The sequence below is a fragment of the Copidosoma floridanum genome, unplaced genomic scaffold (assembly GCF_036245765.1).
Source record: "Copidosoma floridanum isolate Cflo_tuat_1 unplaced genomic scaffold, Cflo_Japanese_pri ptg000034l, whole genome shotgun sequence".
Taxonomy (NCBI): domain Eukaryota; kingdom Metazoa; phylum Arthropoda; class Insecta; order Hymenoptera; family Encyrtidae; genus Copidosoma; species Copidosoma floridanum.
The window spans coordinates 4,635,996-4,656,407 of record NW_028321911.1 but is presented as its reverse complement, the minus strand read 5'-3'; the positions used below and the strand labels follow the sequence as shown (position 1 = coordinate 4,656,407).

The following is a 20,412-nucleotide window of genomic DNA, read 5'->3' as shown; positions in this document are numbered from 1 at the left end:
AGACAACACAAAAACCACAACTTGAAAAATTAGCACTACAAACGTGTAATAATGGTTTACCGGACTCGTGGAAATTAAGTATAGTACTTTAAAAAACCCAAAGATATCCATGAAGCTTTAGAAGCTGCTTTACTTACTGAATGCACTTGTCCACCAGTATACAATTAGGCCAAGTACGTTGACAAGGCCGTACCCATGACCTCTACTTTTATGACTCCTTAATCTTCGGTACTGAACGTTACTCAAACTTCTGTTCCTGTCTCTACTCAGTTTGACCACCAAAAAGAATTCGTCAGTTTTAATGTCCCATTGATTAACAATTGAAATTCTTTCCTGCATATTTACAATAAAGATGATGTCAAGATGACTCAATCAAAATTCGACGAGTATGGTAAAAAAATTGTACATCCCACACTTAGCTATGCACCTCAACGAAGATCAAGTACCCCGCCACCAAGCCGTACACCACCACCACCCTGGAATAGTCAACCTAATAGCTATTATTACCCTCCAAATTTCTTAGAATCTCCATATTTTCAACCACCACCCTTTTATCCACCTTACTACCCACAAATGTATCATCCCTATCCTCATACTCAAGCCTATGCTTACCATTAACAAGCTGAATTTCAATACTACAACCAAAAACAATACCAAAATTACAATCAAAAACGATACCAAGACTTTCGCCTTAACTCTCTAACAAATGAAAGCAAGACTTACTGATTCGACGCGACTGTGAGTTTGAATCCGATGACGCGTCCAAAATCAATAATGGCAATGAAATCTACAGAGCCTTCCGAGCAAGAACAATAGAAAACTCACTAGCTGTTAAATTGCGTTGCGAAACATTTTGGAAAGATTCAGAAATTTTTATATTAGATTCAGGTGCCGAAGTAAATGTCATCAGTTAAAAAGCATTAATGAATGGCACAAAAATTAATTGTGATACTTTAATTAAATTAGAAGGAATAAATCCACAGTAAATATACACTCTTGGTACCGTAACGGTAAATTGGTTTGATAAAGACCACGAATTTCACGTTATAAGTCCAGAATAGCCAATAAATAATGTATCTATTTTAGGAGATCCGTTCTTTACGCAAGAAAACGCTAGAATCAATTGCGGATTAAATGCATTAATAGTTGAAAGCAGACCAATTGAACCTTTACCTTTTCTATACTGAGATAATAAAATCAACTTTATAAAATTAATAAAAAAATACTTAAGATTGAAAACAAATCCAAATTTCGAATCAACTTGTAAAAATTTATTTTTTCATTTTACGATGAAGATAAAATACCTACATTTCCACGCGATTTTATTTATTATAATTCTCAAGGATTTAAAGTTAATAAAAACAGAAGTTATCCTTTACCAGCCAGAACAAGAGTAGCTATTAAATATCTGACTAGAAACAAGATCACTGGCTATGCGTATCTTCATAGGATTACTACCGTACCCAGAGTATATATAGGCGAGGTGGTAGTAGATTGCAAAGAAGGTCACTGTTTTACAATAGCTATAAACACAAAAGATGAGCCAACAAAAATAAAAATACCCACGCAAGAACTTGATCCTTTTTATGTCATGGAATCTGAAGACTTTTTCGATACTGACTTCGGAGAAGACGATTTAAACAATGTAAAAAATCGCATTAAATTTATAATGGATAAGATAAAAAGATCTCATTACTCAAAAGCTTAACTTACTGTCACAATTGAACTTGTATTTGGCGTTGTTATATTGCCGATGTGAGCTTTTATCATCACTGACACAAAAACTCAATGACACTTGTCAGAAAATTGCGATGGGTACTGTTTTATTGTTATTTTCTAACATGTTAAATCATAACATGGAACATTATGATGCAACTGTCAACGCAGTCTGCAAGAACATCGCTCATTGGTAGACCTAATTCAACCAACGGCCTCTTTTACTCGCTCTGATGCTACAATAACGCACCATCAAGAGGAAAAAGTGCTCTCTTCACGTCTGTCATCTATCCTCTAAAGTTATAGTTAACTCTTGACTCTCGTGACTTGTGAGTACCTTATACACGTAAGGCATAACGTGTTGGCTGAGGCAACTTAAGTGCGTATCAAGAACATAAAAAGTATCGGACTACGCTAAGGAGCGAGGTACAGCAAAGGAGGCCCGCCGAAAGTAATTCTGGCGATAGTAGAGGAAGCGGAAATCGCAACATCCTACTGGCCACGAACTCATTTGTGTAAGTTAAGGAAACACTCATGGTTACAGCACGAAGCATTAGGAAACTCTAAAGCAGCAGTAAAAATAGTCAGTGATAGATGTAAGTAAAATATCAGTAATATAATTTACGTTGAACCTTGTTGTAGTGACCCGATTAAATTGTATTCAAAAAAACAAATTATTATTTACTTGATTTCATAAAAAAATACATTAATTACCTATACTATTTGAATAAAGATTATTATTTAATACAAAAATAGAACAAATAAAGCTCACTAGCTGAAATCTAAGAACCCCACGAATGGCACTTAAATAAAACAGTTAAGACCAAATTCTGAACAAGTCCGGTCATAACAGTGTAACTACGCCAGGTTTTTTTTTTATAACAACCCTAGAGTGGGAAGAAGATGGTGAATAATAACCCTTTTAATGGTTTATGTACTAACCTTGTTTAAACAAGTCTATAATTTTATTTTGATTAACCCAAGTTGCAAACTAAAAGTTTTATCATTTGCAAATACGGTATTAATTCTCTAATAAGTGTCTGCTTAGCATTTAAAACTATTATTTAGCTAAAGAAAAAGGGAATTTCAAGCTCTAATCAAGAAAGTTAAACATTTTGAAAAAATTATTTAAAATAATCTGTGCTATTAAGTAACTATTTTTTATTTTAAATTAAAATAAATTATGTTTTTAATGTTTTTTCTAAATACAGTACAAAATTTCATTTATGACAAAATAGAAATAAATGATCAGGGAAAAATTAAATTCAATGTGCTAAAAACTTTATTAGTTCAAGTAGTCAACAACAGTGATGAGAAATTGGATAAAAATGGGAAGCTCCTCAACTTGCTCCTAATTAGAAAGTTTAAAAAAAATGTGTGAAAATGAGTTTTAAAGAGTTTTGCAGCATTCTTACGCTCCAGGATAGCTTTTATTTATATATGTACTGCTTTCATTCAACGTTTTTAACGAGTTTTCTTAACATAAAATTGTACGACTTACTGAGAAAGAATATTACAGTCACACAGTAAAAGTGGCCACGGTAGCACAGTAGTTTAGGTTGTGAGTTTTGTGGCTTGGGGTTTTGGTAATACAGGCTTCTAAGCTCAAGACCCGGCCTTTTCTCACTTGGACCACACCTCTGAGAAACCAAGTTGTTCATGTACGTACTTCAAATTATCGTCCCATGGTTCGAAAGCCGTGTAAAATAAGGTCCCATTTAATGTACAAGTTATTAATGTCACAATTAAATTTTGGGCGATTTTTTACTATGCCCATGACCATAGCATGTATTTGCATAGTAACATAGCATTGCAGAGCTTATTGGGCAAAATTCTCAGAAATGGCTGTAAAATATTAAAAGAATTAAAAAAAAAAAATAAAATAAATAAATCATAAAAGTATACCATTAATGCACTACTTTTAAATTATTTTTATTAGCTCTTTATACTTCTTATCCTCAAATGCTTTATTGTTTTAATGCGAGAAGATGTAAATAACTACTACATGTTTAAAGTCAAGAGATAAAAAGAGATAACAAATGACGACTAATAAATCTTAAAGAATTAATTCTGTTTTGTGTTTGTTAACGTTAAAACAAGTTGATTCACTCAAAACTTATTTTGTGATATTTTTTTTAATAACATATTTTAATAATTCTAATTTTTTTTTAATGTTATTTTCTCAGCTTTTTTTTTTCCACGGCATAGTAAATATTATGGACCTCATTCGCTTATAATTATTTACAGGTGCGGGCAATCGAGGTTGGCATTGTTTTACTGATATTTATTGTATGGATAGGAGCCATAGTATTGTTTTTTAATCGATGGGGAAAAATTCGTATGCTCTTACCTTATCAGCCAGACTTCAAGGAACAACTGAAAAGTCCTAGCTCAGTTATTGGTACTTCTACTAATCCAGGTCTCAGTCATAACTCTCCACAACATCTTCTTTCCCAGGTAACGAGTAAAGTAACAAATTGATCTGTATGTTTCTATAATTTTATGTGATAAATCGCCAATTATTAAGTGTCTTTAAGTGTTAGGAAATCAGAGTTACTTATTTTCTTATGCTAAAGCTGTGACTATGTGGCCTTTGATTTCTATGAAGATGTACAATGCATTTTAACTGTGGTGATTCTGTTTCAAAAATTTATACACGAATGAATAATAACTCAAGTTACAAAAGTAAAAATAATTAATATTAGTATAAACTAAGATTAGTTTAGTTAACAAGTAACAACAACTCATAGTTAACAAATAAAGAGGTTTCTAGAATCTCTTAGTTCTTCATATGTACATAGAGTGCCCAAAAAACGACAGCCTATGCTGATATCTGTGACTGCAGTTTGACAAGTATTTTCTAAGTTTCGTTTTGATACCAAATATTATTAATACACTATAACTTTGGAAAAAAGCATTCGTAAGTTTTGACCGTACTACATGAAACCATAAGAACAATATCTCGACGTTAACGAATCAAGCCAACTATTACCTTGGTATCCACTGGCTTTGATAAGGTATGGCGAAAAATTTCTGAAACAGTTAGCTTTACTTTTATAGGTGTAGAATACATGATGATAAAGTACTTACTATGTTTTTCTGTTTTTAATGTACGAATTTTCATAAGAAACAAATTTGGGTGTTATAATACTTTATTATTTGTAGTGATTAAAAAAAAAATTTTAATAGACCGAATAATATGGTTATAATATTAAAAAATTTTTAAGTAACACCTTGTTTTATGTTATATGAAGTAAACATGACTACGTTTAAAAAAAAGTTGATATGGGCTTGTTGGTTACAAACTAACGATTTAGTGAACTATTGATGATTTTCTGTAAACTCAATTTTCTTTATTTTTAGATCACAGAATAAAAGTTTTTTTACTAGTAAACAGTGTTCTTTATGATATTACTAGTAGGTAGGTGGTAGAAAAACAATTTCTGACTCTAGTGCTATGAGGTGATTGAGGCTAAAGAGCAAGCACCCTATCATATCTAACATGAAAAATTAGTGGAACATATGTTTTTAAAAGTTATACTTCTATAAGCATGATATGTCAAGGAATCCATCGATTTTAGATTTTTCTTATTTAAAGAATGAGTGACAGAAGTATATTTAACTTTCACGTCTTGTCCCAGAACTCAGAAAGTATTAACAATTCACAATTTATTTTTCATCTATCAATCAAATTTGTAAGAAATAAAATAAAATAACCCTTACCACTTGGCTTAAATGCACGACTTTTTGCATACCAGCCGAGTTATATATCCAGTTAATTATGGGCTATTCCCAAAGAAAAGTTAATTCTTATTTGTTTGATAGTCTGGTCCGAATTTTTTTTTGAATAGAAATTTTTTTTGCTGTGTGTAATTTAATTTTTTTTTAAATACTCAATTTTCGTCATACATTAAGAATTTTTTTACAGTAATACATGATTTTTTCTGGTACTTTGAGAATCAACTGCTAAAAAATGGGAATCTATATCTGTTTGATTTTTAATAATCTATGAATGATTATTTGTACGATTTTTTTTTTCTTGAATTTTTCTAGCAGTCTTCCATTTTTAAAAATCATTTTTGTATTAATGGCTCACCCATCTTAAATACTAAAAATTTTTTAATGAATTTTTTTTGTGCCTAATTCTTTAATGATTTGTTCATTCGTGACTAAGATGAGTTTCCTTATTTAAGGACGTTTGTCACAGTTGCCGAAGAAAAAGTTCTATGAGGTGAGGGAGAGACAACGTGCAGCAATGCTCAAAGTTATTTTGTTTATATAAACATACCACCGTATGTAGTTTTACGATTATTTGACTTTTTTTTTTAAACCCACTTGTAGATCTAATGGTAGATTAAGTATTGACATCTTACAGTTTTTTATGATACTAAAAAACTTATTGAGATTTCTACGAATTGTTTCCTTATAAATAATATTTTATCAAATTCTTTTAGTAAACTTTATGTGAACGTCACATTTCTTTAACATTAAGCATACAAAAAAATAATACGGTTTATGATTGAATAAATCTTCTTTTAAGCAGCAATTATCATCATACTTACTGTATTTTATCAATAATGATATAATAATACATTTTGTACAGTTAAACAAACTTAAAAAAATCTAAATATTCTTTTACTTACTTCTAGCTTGTCTTTTAAATACATATTGTGAGTGGTATGTACGCAAATAAGTGTTAGTATGTTAGTGTATGTGACTAGTATAAATGCAAGATTAAAAATGCTATTAACCTAAAAGGTTGTTTTAAATATACTTCTGTTTCTTAGAATTTTTTAATGATTTAATACTAAAATACTGATTAAATCCACACTTTTTTGCTGTATATCCTAATTGCAAGGATACTTGCGTCACGCTTGGTACATCGCAGCAGATTATTGTGTAGACCGTTTGGTAAAAGATGTATCTGTATTCATACATTATCTGCCAGAGAAGTAAGACTTTACACTTAGGTACTCAAGCACCCACAGACCACTGATTTTATTCGGGAAGCGTAAAAGGAATATACTAGATATAGTGCCAATTGTGACAACTCTTATAAGTCTTCTATGCTACACTATAAATATATACATATATAATATTAGGACCACAGTAGTGCAGTGAATGCAGATATTTTAGTTCGGCGTACCTGATTTTGCAAGATCTTTAAAGTATGTAAATATCCCAGAAAACTATATTTCTAATAATCAACTAAAAACTTGGATAAAAAAACAAGAAAGGTAAAAAATACTGCAATAGGTAGATTGAATATTGTATCACCAAAAGATTAGAAAAGATTTTTTTTAAATTAATTTTAAATGGAAGAAAAGGAGCAACTTCATTTAAAGATTTAAAACCATATCAAACTATAAAATATAAAACCGTTAAAGATACACCAATTGCCATGGATTTAATCAAGTATGATATACAGATTGATGATATTTTCCAAGAAGCTAGTACTGTCATGCTTCGTCATCAATTAAAATAATTTTTTGCATGGTCTTTAATATTAAAGAATATACAATGTGATAAAATTTAAAATAAGTATAAGAACTATTTTTGTTAAGATTTTAATCGGTATAAAGAAAATTGTGCTCTTCTGCACATTAACAAAATTTTTGAACTTGAAGACAAATCTTGTAAATTATTCAATTAACCTGCATTGATTAAAATTGATTTACAAAACAATGATGACGCAGAGAAAGTTAAATTTTGTTTGATTCGATATATGATTAGCTTAACAATGAGCAAAAAAATATTCTTAAAATTGAATGTAACGACGTTACAAAGATTTTTTTTAAAGATGGTCCTGGAGAATCAGGAAAAACCTTTGTATATAAGAAATTAATTTATTAATTTATATCACAAAGAAAAAAAATTTTGTCAATGGCATGGACTGGCATTGCGTCAGTACTATTAACAAAAGGTAAGGCCAGTCATAGAACTTTTTGCTTACCTTTAGATTAAAACAATATCGAAACTGCATTTTTTAAATTTCAATCTCAAAAAAAGAAATAACGTTCAATTGATATAATTATTTAAGATGAAGCTTCTATGATTCCGAAAAAAACTTTAGAGATAGTTGACAGAACTCTGCGTGATATATGCAATACACAAATACATTTGGGAAATAAATTAAAAATTTTGGGAGGAGATTTTTGTCAAACACTTCCTGTTATAAAAAATGATAATAGAAGTATGGTTATATCTGAAACTATTAAGTCATTATTTCTTTGGAGTTATTTTTGTATTTTAAAATTAAGTACAAACATTCGCTTGGTCGATAAAATTTTTTCTTAATTACTCTTAGACATTGGAAAGAGAACAGTAAAATCACTGATTATTTCTGAGGAATGGAAAGTTAATGACGTATGTTGACAAATATTTAGTAAAAATAATAAATTTTTATTAAATAGTGTTTTTCTTACTTCTCATAATGAATACACTTTTTTTTTAAATAACTGAATTTCGAATCTGATAAAAGGAAATACGACAACTTCTTATAGTATAGATCATACCACGTACAGAGGTGTCAATTAATTAGATGAAAATATTTACATGAATTGCCCTATTAAAATATTAAATAATATTCGTGCTGGTTTGCCACAGCATGACCTAAATTTAAAAGTTAGAGCAATAGTTATGTTAATAAGAAATTTGTGTATAGCAGACGGTTTGTGCAACGGAACATGATTTAAGATTAGAAATTTATTTAAGTATAATACTAAAGCTGACATTAGAACAGGGAAAAGACTTGGAAATACAGTGTTCATACGGAAAACCACTTTAAATACAGGTTATATCTCGTCGTTACCGTTCATACTTTACAAAAAGCAATTTCGTTTGGTTTTGGCATTTGCTATGACAATCAACAAATCTCAAGGGCAAAGTTTCGATAAAGTCGGTGTATACTTAAAAAAGCCTTATTTTGTCATGTATAACTATACGTACCGTCATCAAGATGCAAAACTAAAAAAAATATTCATGCAAATTGAACGTGGAAATAATTCAGAATTAGAGACTGTTCTTTAGGAAGTAATCTTCGATCAAAGGAGGTACATTAAAAAAAAAAAAAAAAAAAAATTAACGAATTGAAAGTTATTTCATAAATTAAAAGAACATTATTTAGTATTAGTATATGACATAATATATTTAAATTTCATCATGTTACAATTTTGTTGAAAGTCCCTGAAGTTAAAAAGTTCATGAAATTATTTACTTAATTTGATTAGTTTAATAATTAATGATCAGAATATTAATGAAATTTTTCTATGTAAGATCATTGTTTCAATTGTCTTTAGCAAAGTTGGTTTTTTTTATGATTACTCAGTATACGCACTAAAAAACAATAATATTAAAGAATAAAATTGTAAGATTCTGTACTAAAAATCTTATCTCATGAAAATTGGAGCTATGTATCAAATAATAACTTTTACATATCATATAGTTGTGTTTTGATTCGTATACATAAAAAGTAATAGATTTGAGACAGACGGGTTTTTAAAGAAAAAAGAGTTACAAGCATATGTACAGAGATGCGAATAAAGGTTTCTTTAGTTACTATATCTATAAGTGGCTTAGAGCTTAAAGCTCTGCCCTAACAACTATATAATGTAGAAAGATATATATATACATATTATCGTACAGTGATATTTATAGAATGTTAACGAACGTCGATGACTGCTTTACATGATGACAGTTGGAAGAAAGAGATACATGCAACACACGTATTTTTATGATCTGAGGCGATGATCTTTGGTCATCGCAAAGCTCTTCTTCTATAATATCAGCTACTTTTTTACTTGTAATGTTCACTAGAAACTAGTCGTTGCCACCTAGCTAGCCATAGATGGTACTGTTAAGTGTAAAGTTTGAAGTTGGAGCTGCGCGCGATATTTTAAATATAAAATTTATGGAAAACGATGAAATTAAAAAAAAAATTGTTATTTTCATAAATAATAAACAATAAAACAATACCCTAAATCGTAACAAACCCTGCCATTTTAGATAATTTGTCACAAGTTTGCGAAGTAGTGGCAGAGTTACAACAGTTGCAGTAGTTATCGCTTTCTATACAAACGTTCACAGTCATTTATTTATCAATTCTTAACTTAGGAAGGTCCGCGGCTTAATGTACATTCACACTTATACTTTTTTGTTCAGTGTCTTTTTATTATGGATGTTTTCTCTACACTTATTATTATTTTGGTGGTCGCAAGTTGTAGCATTGGTATGGCCCACTATGACCTTCGGGTGACTGGTCTTGGACTTTACATTATTTCTCTGAAACATTTTGGAATAGTCTGGAGGACTCATCCACTCGGCTTTTCGCGCCAGTATTAGTTAGCTCGATCTCCTTATTGGGTCTTATAAAAGGCTCTGGGCTTGCAGTAAGCGGTGCAGTTGCTCATGCTGGAAGGTCATAGTGTGTATCCAGACAGCGGTAGCAATCGGTGTCCTCAGTGTGGGCAAGCTTTAGTTGCGAAACGTGGAATTTTGTTGTAGCTCGACCCGTAAAGACCAGATAAATATCCTTTGTTATGTGAGCCAGAATAGGGTAATGTCCATCCTGTTTTTGTTCACAGCTGGCACAAAACTGTTCCAGAGCCTTCAATAGTGGGTGGTTGTGGGTGTAGACTATGGTACCTAGTGAGAAGGTAGAGCTAGATTAGTCAGTTTGGTATGGCTTCATTTAGTATTGTGCTTGGTGATCTATAGCCCTATTGTAATCCTCTGATGGAAGCTGATCTACCAGCTGAGGGGCTCTCCATTCCCCTGGTCGAGAGGTATCATAACCTAACAGCAGTTGGGCCGGAGATGCTATGGTAACGGTGTTGTGGTAATTGCGTAATTAGTATAACACCTTAGGTAAGTGTTGGTTATATTGGTCGTAAAATTTCTCATGTAAGTGTAGATGGAGACATTCTTGATTTCCAGATTTCGTTGTTCCAGTGGGTTGGCTCAAGGATTATTAATAAAAGTAGTCTAATGCTGAATTTCCCAACATGCATAAGTGTCTTTTCAGTGCTGACTGATGAATTAACGGCCATTATCCGTAAGAATTTCCCGAGGGTATTTTGCGCACGGAAATTTGTTGTTACCATAGTCAGCTATACCAAAAGTGATGAGCATAGAAAAATAACGTACAAGTTTTTAGATTTCTGCAACCAGTCTCATATTTTTACATACTTTTCTGCATCACTGAAAACTCTGTGATGAGTTGGTTTTATAACTCTACTAGTACAAATTTTTCAATATCGTCGGTACAGAGTTTTCCTGTACCACAGCAATGTGCATGCGCTGATATAGTGGAGAGATGTATGTATATATGCATGTATGAAATTGTTACTGTGTCATTTTATTTAGACGATGCGTGAAATGTTTGGGTCAATAAATTATTGTTTGCGAGTTAAGAACAGTTATGCAGCACGAATGTGACTATATGTGCTGACTGCACTAATCACTATATTTTATCTAGTTAAACTCATATCTATATATTTGACTAGATGTTGTGGTAGATGCTGATATTCTAACTCCTTAAATTTTTGGCCAAGCACTACTGACAGGATAGATGAATTTTATTTATTTATTCCTTTTTTAATATGAAATGTTAAAACTTGGAGAATGTTGATTATTTCTCATTTTGATAGGATATTCGTTGATAAAGCTAACTTTAATTTATCAGTACACACGTCAACTTAAATTTTCTAAACGCGTCATAGTGTTTTTTTTTATTTTAATATTAAAACTATTTAGTTACTAATATTTTTGCCTCTTCATATTGATTACCTCATTTACATTAGAAATAAGTAGTGCGTTAGTTTTCTGGACTTTCATCTTCATAATATACGACGAATACATTTGACATATGCATGCATTAACATTACAATAAATACACACTTACACATACGCATGTACGCGAGATAATGCACATACATTATATACATGCTTATGTATCTATACATGTTGGTGAATATACGTTACAAGTAGGTACAGCTACAGATATTCTCCACTAGCCAATTACGTTTCTGTACTTGTACAAAAACAATTTGTACCACGTATCCGATTTCTATGTACTAAGCATAAGAAATAATTACACTCAGTAAGGTAGTAGAAAGTGTTTTACCACCACAAATATACCTGTACTAGTACATCTTTCTCTTGAAAGGAGTATTAAAAGTACTTGTACTAACATACAGAACCTGTTTTTTGGTAACAACAGTTTTCCGTGCAGGCGAATACTTCGTTCTCGATAGTTTTGGTAAGCCAGAATGCCTTCAACAAATCCAGAGAAAAAGTCTCGACCCATCAGCTGAAGAGATCCGTGACGATAATTATGAAATGCTTTCCCTTCAAGCTGTTTGGATATGGGCCCAATAGATCGATGGGTATGATCTTCCATGGGTGCTTGGGCTGGCGTGGCCTCATGGTTCGCGGAGCACTGAACGCTTGCTTATAATATGCGCACAGTCTACAGTATCAGACGTATTGCTTGATTTTGGAATTCATCTGAGGCCAACAGTGGTAACCCTTAATATTGCGAGTTGCTCCCTCCATTATGGGATGACCAACGTGGTGAGCGTCATGAAACTCATATAGTACTCAGGGTACCACCGTCTGGAGCACAAAGACCTTCCAATTAGAGTCCTCCAGTTGTCACTGCCAAATCAAGTCGTTGACGAGACCGTGACAAGCCAAAAATTAGGTGTCTTAAGGCATGATAGTTGGGTTATCTTTTACCAGGAGTATCTTGTGGCTGAGCTCGAGACAATACGGATCCTGGAGTTGTGCGTTTTTCGCTTTATCTAGTTGTAAAGGTATCTTGACCACGCAATACACAGGTGCAGCTAGCACTTCGTAAGGATTCGTTGAAGGCAATATCTGGTCAACGTTGTCTAGGTTATCGGGTTCTTCTTCCACTAGATTCCATGTGAGGAAGTCCGCCAACTAGCTCTTTTGACGCAGATAATGTTCGATGGTAGGGTTGTATTCCTAAAGCAGGATGGACCGTTGCTTTAACTTATTTCAAGTCTTCTTAGAAGTACATAGCCAGGTGAGGCCTTTCTTAGGAGTACGCAAAGTAAACTTTCAGTCCTCCAGAAAGGGTCGATATTTTTTTATAATTCAAACCGTTGATATAAAACGGCTTCTATCCCACGAGTGCTAGCATCAGTCTGTAAGACATATGGCCAACTATCACGAGGTTGAACCAATTGATGGGATTCTAAAAACTCTTTTTTAAGTGGATCCATGGCTTCTTAAGCTTCTAGCGTTCATTTGTTTGGCTGTTTTTTGCTAATGAGATCCGTGAGAGGTGCTGTCATCTCTGAACAACTAGGGACATATTTCTGAAGCCACTCATTTGTGCCAAGGAAAGATTGTTATTGTTTTCGATTCTTTGGTACTGATAAGCTGCACAATTTCTTGACATGCTCGGATAGGGCTTCAATTTCCTTGGCAGTGTTTTGGTGATCTAGGTACGTCAATTCTGATACTCCGAAGACACTTTTACTTGTAGTATCTGTAAGTCCGTGGAGTTGCAAACTTTCCAAGACGAGAGCCATATGTCGTAGGTGTTCCTCCTCTGTGTTGGAGCATATTATGATGTCGTCCAGGTAGACCCTTTTCAGGTGCTCGTTTTAGCCCGAAAGGCATAACTTAGGCTTAATAACAACCGCCAGAGCATGTAGAAAAAGCTTTATACTATATGGACTCTAGCACCATAACTATCGGTGAGTAGCCGCTTTTGAGATATAGCTTAGAAAACCAGACTGCTGCCATTTTTCGGTATCACTACGTAGCCACTTGTTGCACCTAAGTTCTGTTGTATATGGAAGGTATGGTGAGCTTTAAAGTAGAGTTCACACTGAAAAAGAAGAATATCTGGTCCACGTGGTTGTAAGCTCCATATGTGGGTAACTGGAGTAATTGTTCCTGGGCCTTATAAAGAAGTTAAACTTACAGCTCTTTGAGGCCAGTTGTTTTTGTGGCAGCCATTGTGCCGTGTGGCTTATGTTTCTTTGTTTTCTTGTTGACGAGCACCACTAGATGTTTCTCCCTACTAAGAAGGAGTTTTGTTTGATTTCGAATAAGGCGTCCATCAGTCGGCAGTGCTAATGGACTCGGTGACTCGTGGATACCTTCCTGCAGCAGCAGAAAATTTCTTGAAGATGGCCCGTTATCAGGCGCCAAATTGTTACGAGCAGCCTGTAGTTCTAAGCAAAGAAGGGGGTTGGGGGGTTATTAGAGTCACTGTCTGAAAAATCAAGATTTTCTTTTAATCCAAACAATGATGGTGGCATCATACCCGAAGTCATGAAAGTGGTAGGTTTGTCGTTCTTGTCAAAGTCCGGATCATTGTAAGTGTGTGGTGGCTGTGCAGTAATCCTTAGGGACTGGGAAGGTCAAGTCACGAGAGCGGTTAATAAATGTGTATCTTTAAGTAATTTGTTTGTATACATATATATATATATATATATATATATATATACATATTTTCCTTACAGTAATATTTATTGAATGTGTACAAATTTCTACGACTATCTTATACGATAACAGCTGGAAAAAAGAGGTACATGCAATACACGTATTTGCATGATCTAAGGCGATGATCTTGAGTTTTAGCGCAGCTCTACTTATATACTATAAGTTACTTTCTTATTTGCGATGTTGGCCAGGACCTAGTAGTTGGCACCTAGCCAGCAGTAGGTGGTACTATTAAGTGCGAAGTTAAAGTTGGAGCTGCTCACAATATTTTGAAAATGAAATTGATCAAAACGATTAAATTAAAACAAAAATAATCATTTTAATAAATAAAAATTGATAAATTATTACTCTGGAGAGTAACATAGCTCGAGACTCTAAATTTTGTCAGCTAACAGCAAAAAAAAATAATAATAATGTCCAAAAATAGTTTTTCGCGTTTTGGAAAAACTAACGAGTCTGACAAGCAATTTATTATTAGACAAAATAGTGCATCTTTTCTACGACAATTACTTTTTTGTTTGACTCTTAAGCTTCTTTTTAGACGCAAAAAACCAATTCTGACCATTATTGTCATTTTTTGGGCCATAAGCTGACAAAATGAAGAGTCTCCAACTATATAGATTTATTCTAAAATTGCTGAATAACCACCTTCATTTTTTCTAGGGTGAAAATCAATTTTTTTAAAATCACCATACTTTTATGCTGGTTATATCCGACTTTAAGTCTGGAGAGGACGACTTAAGAGAGAAAATTATATATAATATAATATATATATATAATAACAATAATAATAATAATAGTAACAATAAATAATAATAATAATAATAATAATAATAATAATAAATTTATTAATATGAATTAAATAATAAGAATATAAAAAAAAATAATATATAAAATTTAAGATTTTTATATATTATAAATTTTTTATATTACTTTTTTTTTTTCAAACAAATAAAAATTTAGATATTATTATATTAAATTTTTAAATTATTTATTTTCAATTATATATGTGTTCTCAATAAATAAATATTTTATAATTAATAAATTTATATATATATATACTACTAAACGTAAAAACATAAATTCAGATTTAAAAGAAAAAAATTAATAGTAATTTAACTGAAACTGTTAAAATTAATGAAATTTCATTTTAAAAATTAATAAAATAATACGAATAAATTCATAAAAATATTAGTATTATTTAAATTAAATTAATTGATTACAAATTTGAAAAAAAGTTCAGATTTTATTATTTTATTTGATAAAAATATCTTTAAATATGTAAATTAAATTTATAAAATAAATAAATTAATAATAAATTATAAATTTATTTTAAAAAATATGTGTTGCCATGTACGACTTTTCAATAGGCTGTATATATAGTGTGTAAGACAGCGCCACAGGCAAGGTGATACTTGCGGGCCCTGTGGTTAGTACAGTGTAAGCCACCGTGCCTTCCACACCTCTCGTCGGTTCTAGCTTCATTGTCTCTGTCTGATAAGTCGGTTGTAAGTCTGTAAAGTCAGTAAATTGTATCTGTTGTGTTCTACGTCGGTCGGCAGTTTAATTAAATAAACTTTTTGTCTAACTTGTAATACTCGTTTTTATTATTTTGCGCACCCCCTTTACTCACACCTCTTCAGGTTATGGGCCCCAGACTCGCATCACCGCGCGTTATCTCTTCTTTATTTTTTGTGTGGGTAAGTGTGACAAGAGGGAGGATGGCGGAAAGGGCTGAGACATCAAAGGATGGACAAGAGAGTCCGATAGAGGAAGCGGCCGAGAGCGTGACCCCTGGTGACCAGGCCGAGTTGGTTGTCGACCAGGCGTTGTCAACGCCAGTCGAGGATAGGGGAGCAACTTTGGACGCCGGAACCGAGATCAGCGGTAGGTCAACACTTTGTTTTGTTTTCAAGTGATGCCTAGGTTGGACGCTACGACGTCAGGTAAAAAGGGGATTTCTTGTGCATTCTGAGAAATGCGTGGGATTCCAAGAAACACGTGGCGTCGGTAGCGCGACACGCACATGCAAGAGTGGGGCGGATCGAGAGGGGGACAACAGATTGCGGCTGAGGAGAGAGTTCGGTCTCTCTCTCTCCCTCTCGTGATGACGCGAGGCTTTTTGACTGAAAATATATTACGAGGCCGTTTATATTTTGTTTTCGTGCTTTCTTGCGTCTCTTGTTCTTGTCACCTCGACTGCTGCGTGCGTATTACAATATAAATGTCTGAACTGGGAAAGTTTAAACGTGTGTCGGCAGACAATTATATATGTCCTGTCCCGGTGCTTTTGATTGATTGAACTCCAGGCAAGAAATATTTAAGGCGGTTTTCAGATTTAGTCAGAAAAGGCTGATATTTTATAATATTTACTCTTTCTTTTAGACGAGCAAACTATCGATGCTCTGTCGATAATATGTCGGGGAATTTCATCCCAAGTCAACTCAGAGGGGTGACAACAAGATGCCATCTTGTTGGTGAATAAAAGGGGAATAATGGCATGTGTCGGGCAAAGGGATATTCCCGCCAAAGGTGTGTAGACGAAATTATTTTCCGTGTGACTCGCACAGTCACGTTAGACTTGTGTTCGGTCGCGCGCGGCTGTGTGAGTGCCCAGCGTGCAATCGTGCTTTGTGTTCGAGCACGAGAACACGCTTCGGGCCACGTTGACTAGATTCGGCTTGCGTTCGGTCGATTTCTAGTTGACTCCCTGAAAACAATGTCCATCTTTTGTTTTAGATTACCTGATCGGTGACGATTACAAATACATCATTGAATTTATTTGTAAAAAGGAAGGCAAAGTGACGTTGCCAGTAAATCTATTCAGGGAAGACGGGGAAAGCGAGGAACCTGCTCGTGATAAACCCGGGTTATTTGAAAAGTCGGTCGATGTGTTTAAAACGTCAGATGAGAAAAAGTCCGAAATGTCAGAAGTCCGAAACTTTGATGATATCAATGTAGACAGTGAAAATCTTTGGCAGAAATTAAGCGGAAGTGAGTCTGTACACGAAGCAGCCCCCTCTTCCCCGTCGCGCACACCGGAAAATACCCAACTTAAAGTAAAGAAAGTGCAAACCATTGAAAACAAATATAAATGGATAAACGTCAGCAAAACGAAGTTGCATATGGCAGATAAACAGAAAAATGAAAATTTTTCAGAAAACATCATCCTGGCTAGGTTCGACTCGATGATGGCCGCGATTAGTCAGATGATCGAAAGGCAGGAGAAAGCAAACAAGGAGGCAAGGAAGGCAGAGGAAGAATGGGCAAGGAAGGTAGAGGAAGAAAGGCAGGAGGTTCAAAGAACTTAAGAAGGGGGAGACGCCTCTTACAACGGCCGCGATTCGTAAAAAAAAAAAAAAAAAAAAAAAAAGAGAAAGAATCGGTTGCCAAATTAATAGAAAAATTTGAGGAACTGTTCTGAAATTATGAGACTATGAGTACGTCTGGTCCCTTTTCTGAAGAAGAAAAGCGAGATGCCTTTTATACTGCCGTAATCTGAGCGGTACCTAGCGTGCAGGTGACAGACTTCACGCTTAAAATGCAAAGCAGAGATGGAAAGGGTATGACATATGAAAACCTCAAACCTCATGTCGTACGTGTTAAAGGTCGAGTCAGAAGGCCTAGCAGAAGCCACTGGAGGTCGCCCCACGAGGGCAGCTTTGACTGCCTCTTGGCCCCAGGACCGTCTCCGTTGCTTCAACTGTGATGACTGGGACCATATGGCTGACAAGTGTCCGAAGGCAGGTACCGGAATCAAGAAGTGTTACACGTGTGGCACGTTCGTGTATGACATCCCAGCTCACAAGAGAATCAGCCCGAGATGTGGTGAGCAAAATGAGTCTGATTCATGGGATTTTAAAAGGCAGGGCCGTGGAAGTCGAGGGAATCGAGGTGGCCGCGGCAGTGGCCGTGGCAGTGGCCGAGGCCGCTCCAATTCCCGAAACTTTGGGCAGAAAAGGGACTCTAGCAACGTCAGGGACGAAAAAGATTCCAAAAGGCAGAAAGTTTCTGACCAAGGCCGGGAGACAAAGGGAAAACGAGATGCTTCAGGGTCAAATAAAGGTGAGTCTTTGATGTTGATCGAGCCCCCCAATACTCTGTTTTCAAACTCTGCAGGTTGGGTAAATAATTTAGAATCGGATGGAGAAAATAAAATAAAATTTTTCGCTGATTCAGGAGCTACTGATCATTTTGCAAAATCAGAAAAATTATTTACAAATATTGACAGAAACAAAATTGGTAAAATAAAATGTGCAAACTCAGACTCATCCGCAGACTTGAAAACGGAGAGAGTGGGAAATTTGCTGCTTAAAAATTGCAATAACGACGTTAAGTTGAAGGGAGTGATGTGTGCTCGCGACTTGATCGGGAATATATGAAAAACCCTATTGGATGGTTAAATTTGTTAAGTCGGACAACAAAAGAATGAAAGTCTTGACGGCTGAGTCAAAAGCACACACTATTCCTGAAAATTCAACTGCAGATATAAAACTAAATAATAAGTCGGAAAATTCAGAGAGTTCGGTCGGTAAATTAAATAATGACAGTTTTGAAGATTTATTTTTAATAAATGACAGAAAATTTCATAAAGTTAGAAAAGTCCTGACCGAAGAAATAAAAGACATTCAAAGTCCGTTTAGCGAAAATTATAAAAAATTCAAAGATAACAACGGGGCCATGCTGTGGCATGTTAGACTGGGCCATGCTTTGTTGGGGTATCTAAGGGAACTGCAGAAAAACTATCCGAAAGTAAAAAGTCTGAAAGAAGCCGTATTTGATGATGTGATTAAGACTTGTGATGTGTGTTTAAGAACAAAATCCCAAAAACTGCCTTTCCCTTCGGTATAATTCATTCAGATACAATGGGAATTATTGGTCCACCCTCTTACCCAAAAAGATACAGATTTATTTCAGTATTTATTGATGATTATTCCAAATTTGCAATTGCTTACCCGATGAAAAACAAAAGTGATACGGGTGAATGTTAAGATAATTTTGTTAAAGGCTGTAGAAATCTTCTTGGGTTTGAAGCTAAAGTGTGTTATCTGAGGTCTGATCAGGGTACCGAGTACACGGAAGGCTCCGTGCGAAAAATATTAAATGACCTTGGAGCTGAACTCCAACTGAGTTGTCTGGATACCCCTGAACATAATGGCACGTCAGAAAGGCTGAACAAAACAATTCAAATAAAAGTCCAAGCTCTGATATGTGATTCGGGACTCCCGGAAAACATGTGGGACTTGGCACTAAACGCAGCTGTATTTGTATACAATCTTACTTCGCATCGCTCAAATAACATGGAAATCCCTTTAATGAAGCTGGCTCCAAATAAAAGGACAGACCTAAGTCAGATGAAAAGATTTGGCTGCATCGCGTATTTGAGAGTTCAGAGAAACACTGAAACTAAATTCCATGCAAAAGGGAAACGAGCAGTTATGGTAGGATACACGCCGACAGGGTATCGTCTGCTTTGTCCGGACGAAGGAAAGTTTTATGAAAGTCGGGACGTCAGATTTAACGAGCGTTTTGTGTATGGAGACGTTTTTGGTAAAAATTCAATTCAAAACTGGGAAAATGTGACTGTAGATATTAAATTAGACGAGTGGTTTTTAAAATTCGGAAAGGAAAGAGAAGAGACAGTGTCATCGGAGGAAGCGCCCCCGGTGGTACAATGGAAAAGAGGAAGGCCGAAAAGGCTGATAGAAACAATGGAGGCCAACTTGGTCCAAGAAAGTTGTGTAAAGGACGTCAGCTTTGCAGGCTTAGCTCTCGGGGAAGAATTAACAAAAGACCTAATTTTTAAGAACGGTGATACTGAAACGTCAGGAAATAATGCCATTTATGCGGAAGATCTAGTTTACCACTCTTTGCTGGCAGAAATAAATAAAGATCCAGCTTCATATAAAGAAGCAATGAAGGCTGTGGATAAAGAAGGCTGAAATCAAGCCATCCAAGAAGAACTTGACTCAATGGCAAAGAATCAAGTCTGGAAGTTGGTAAACAGACCTGCAGGACTGGTAAATGGTAAACGTCCGAATATCATCGATTCTCGATAGGTTTTTAAGAAAAAGGTAGATGCTCAAGGATGTGAGAAACACAAAGCACGGCTGGTAATACGGGGTTTTTAAGATAAAAATGAGTATGATCTTACAGAGACTTACGCCCCGGTGTCAAGACTGACTTTAATAAGGACTGCTTTGGCTGTAATCA

At 34.5% G+C, this 20,412-nt stretch overlaps 1 protein-coding gene across 1 annotated transcript in view; it reads left to right on the top strand.

Moving 5' to 3' along the window:
- The window catches only part of LOC149373255 (uncharacterized), an 830,764-nt gene that overhangs the window by 560,184 nt on the left and 250,168 nt on the right, over positions 1-20,412 (top strand). Inside the window, exon 5 of the mRNA XM_089597573.1 lies at positions 3,964-4,173. Within this exon, the coding sequence (XP_089453699.1) occupies positions 3,964-4,173 (210 nt within the window). The remainder of the gene's footprint in view (positions 1-3,963; positions 4,174-20,412) is intronic.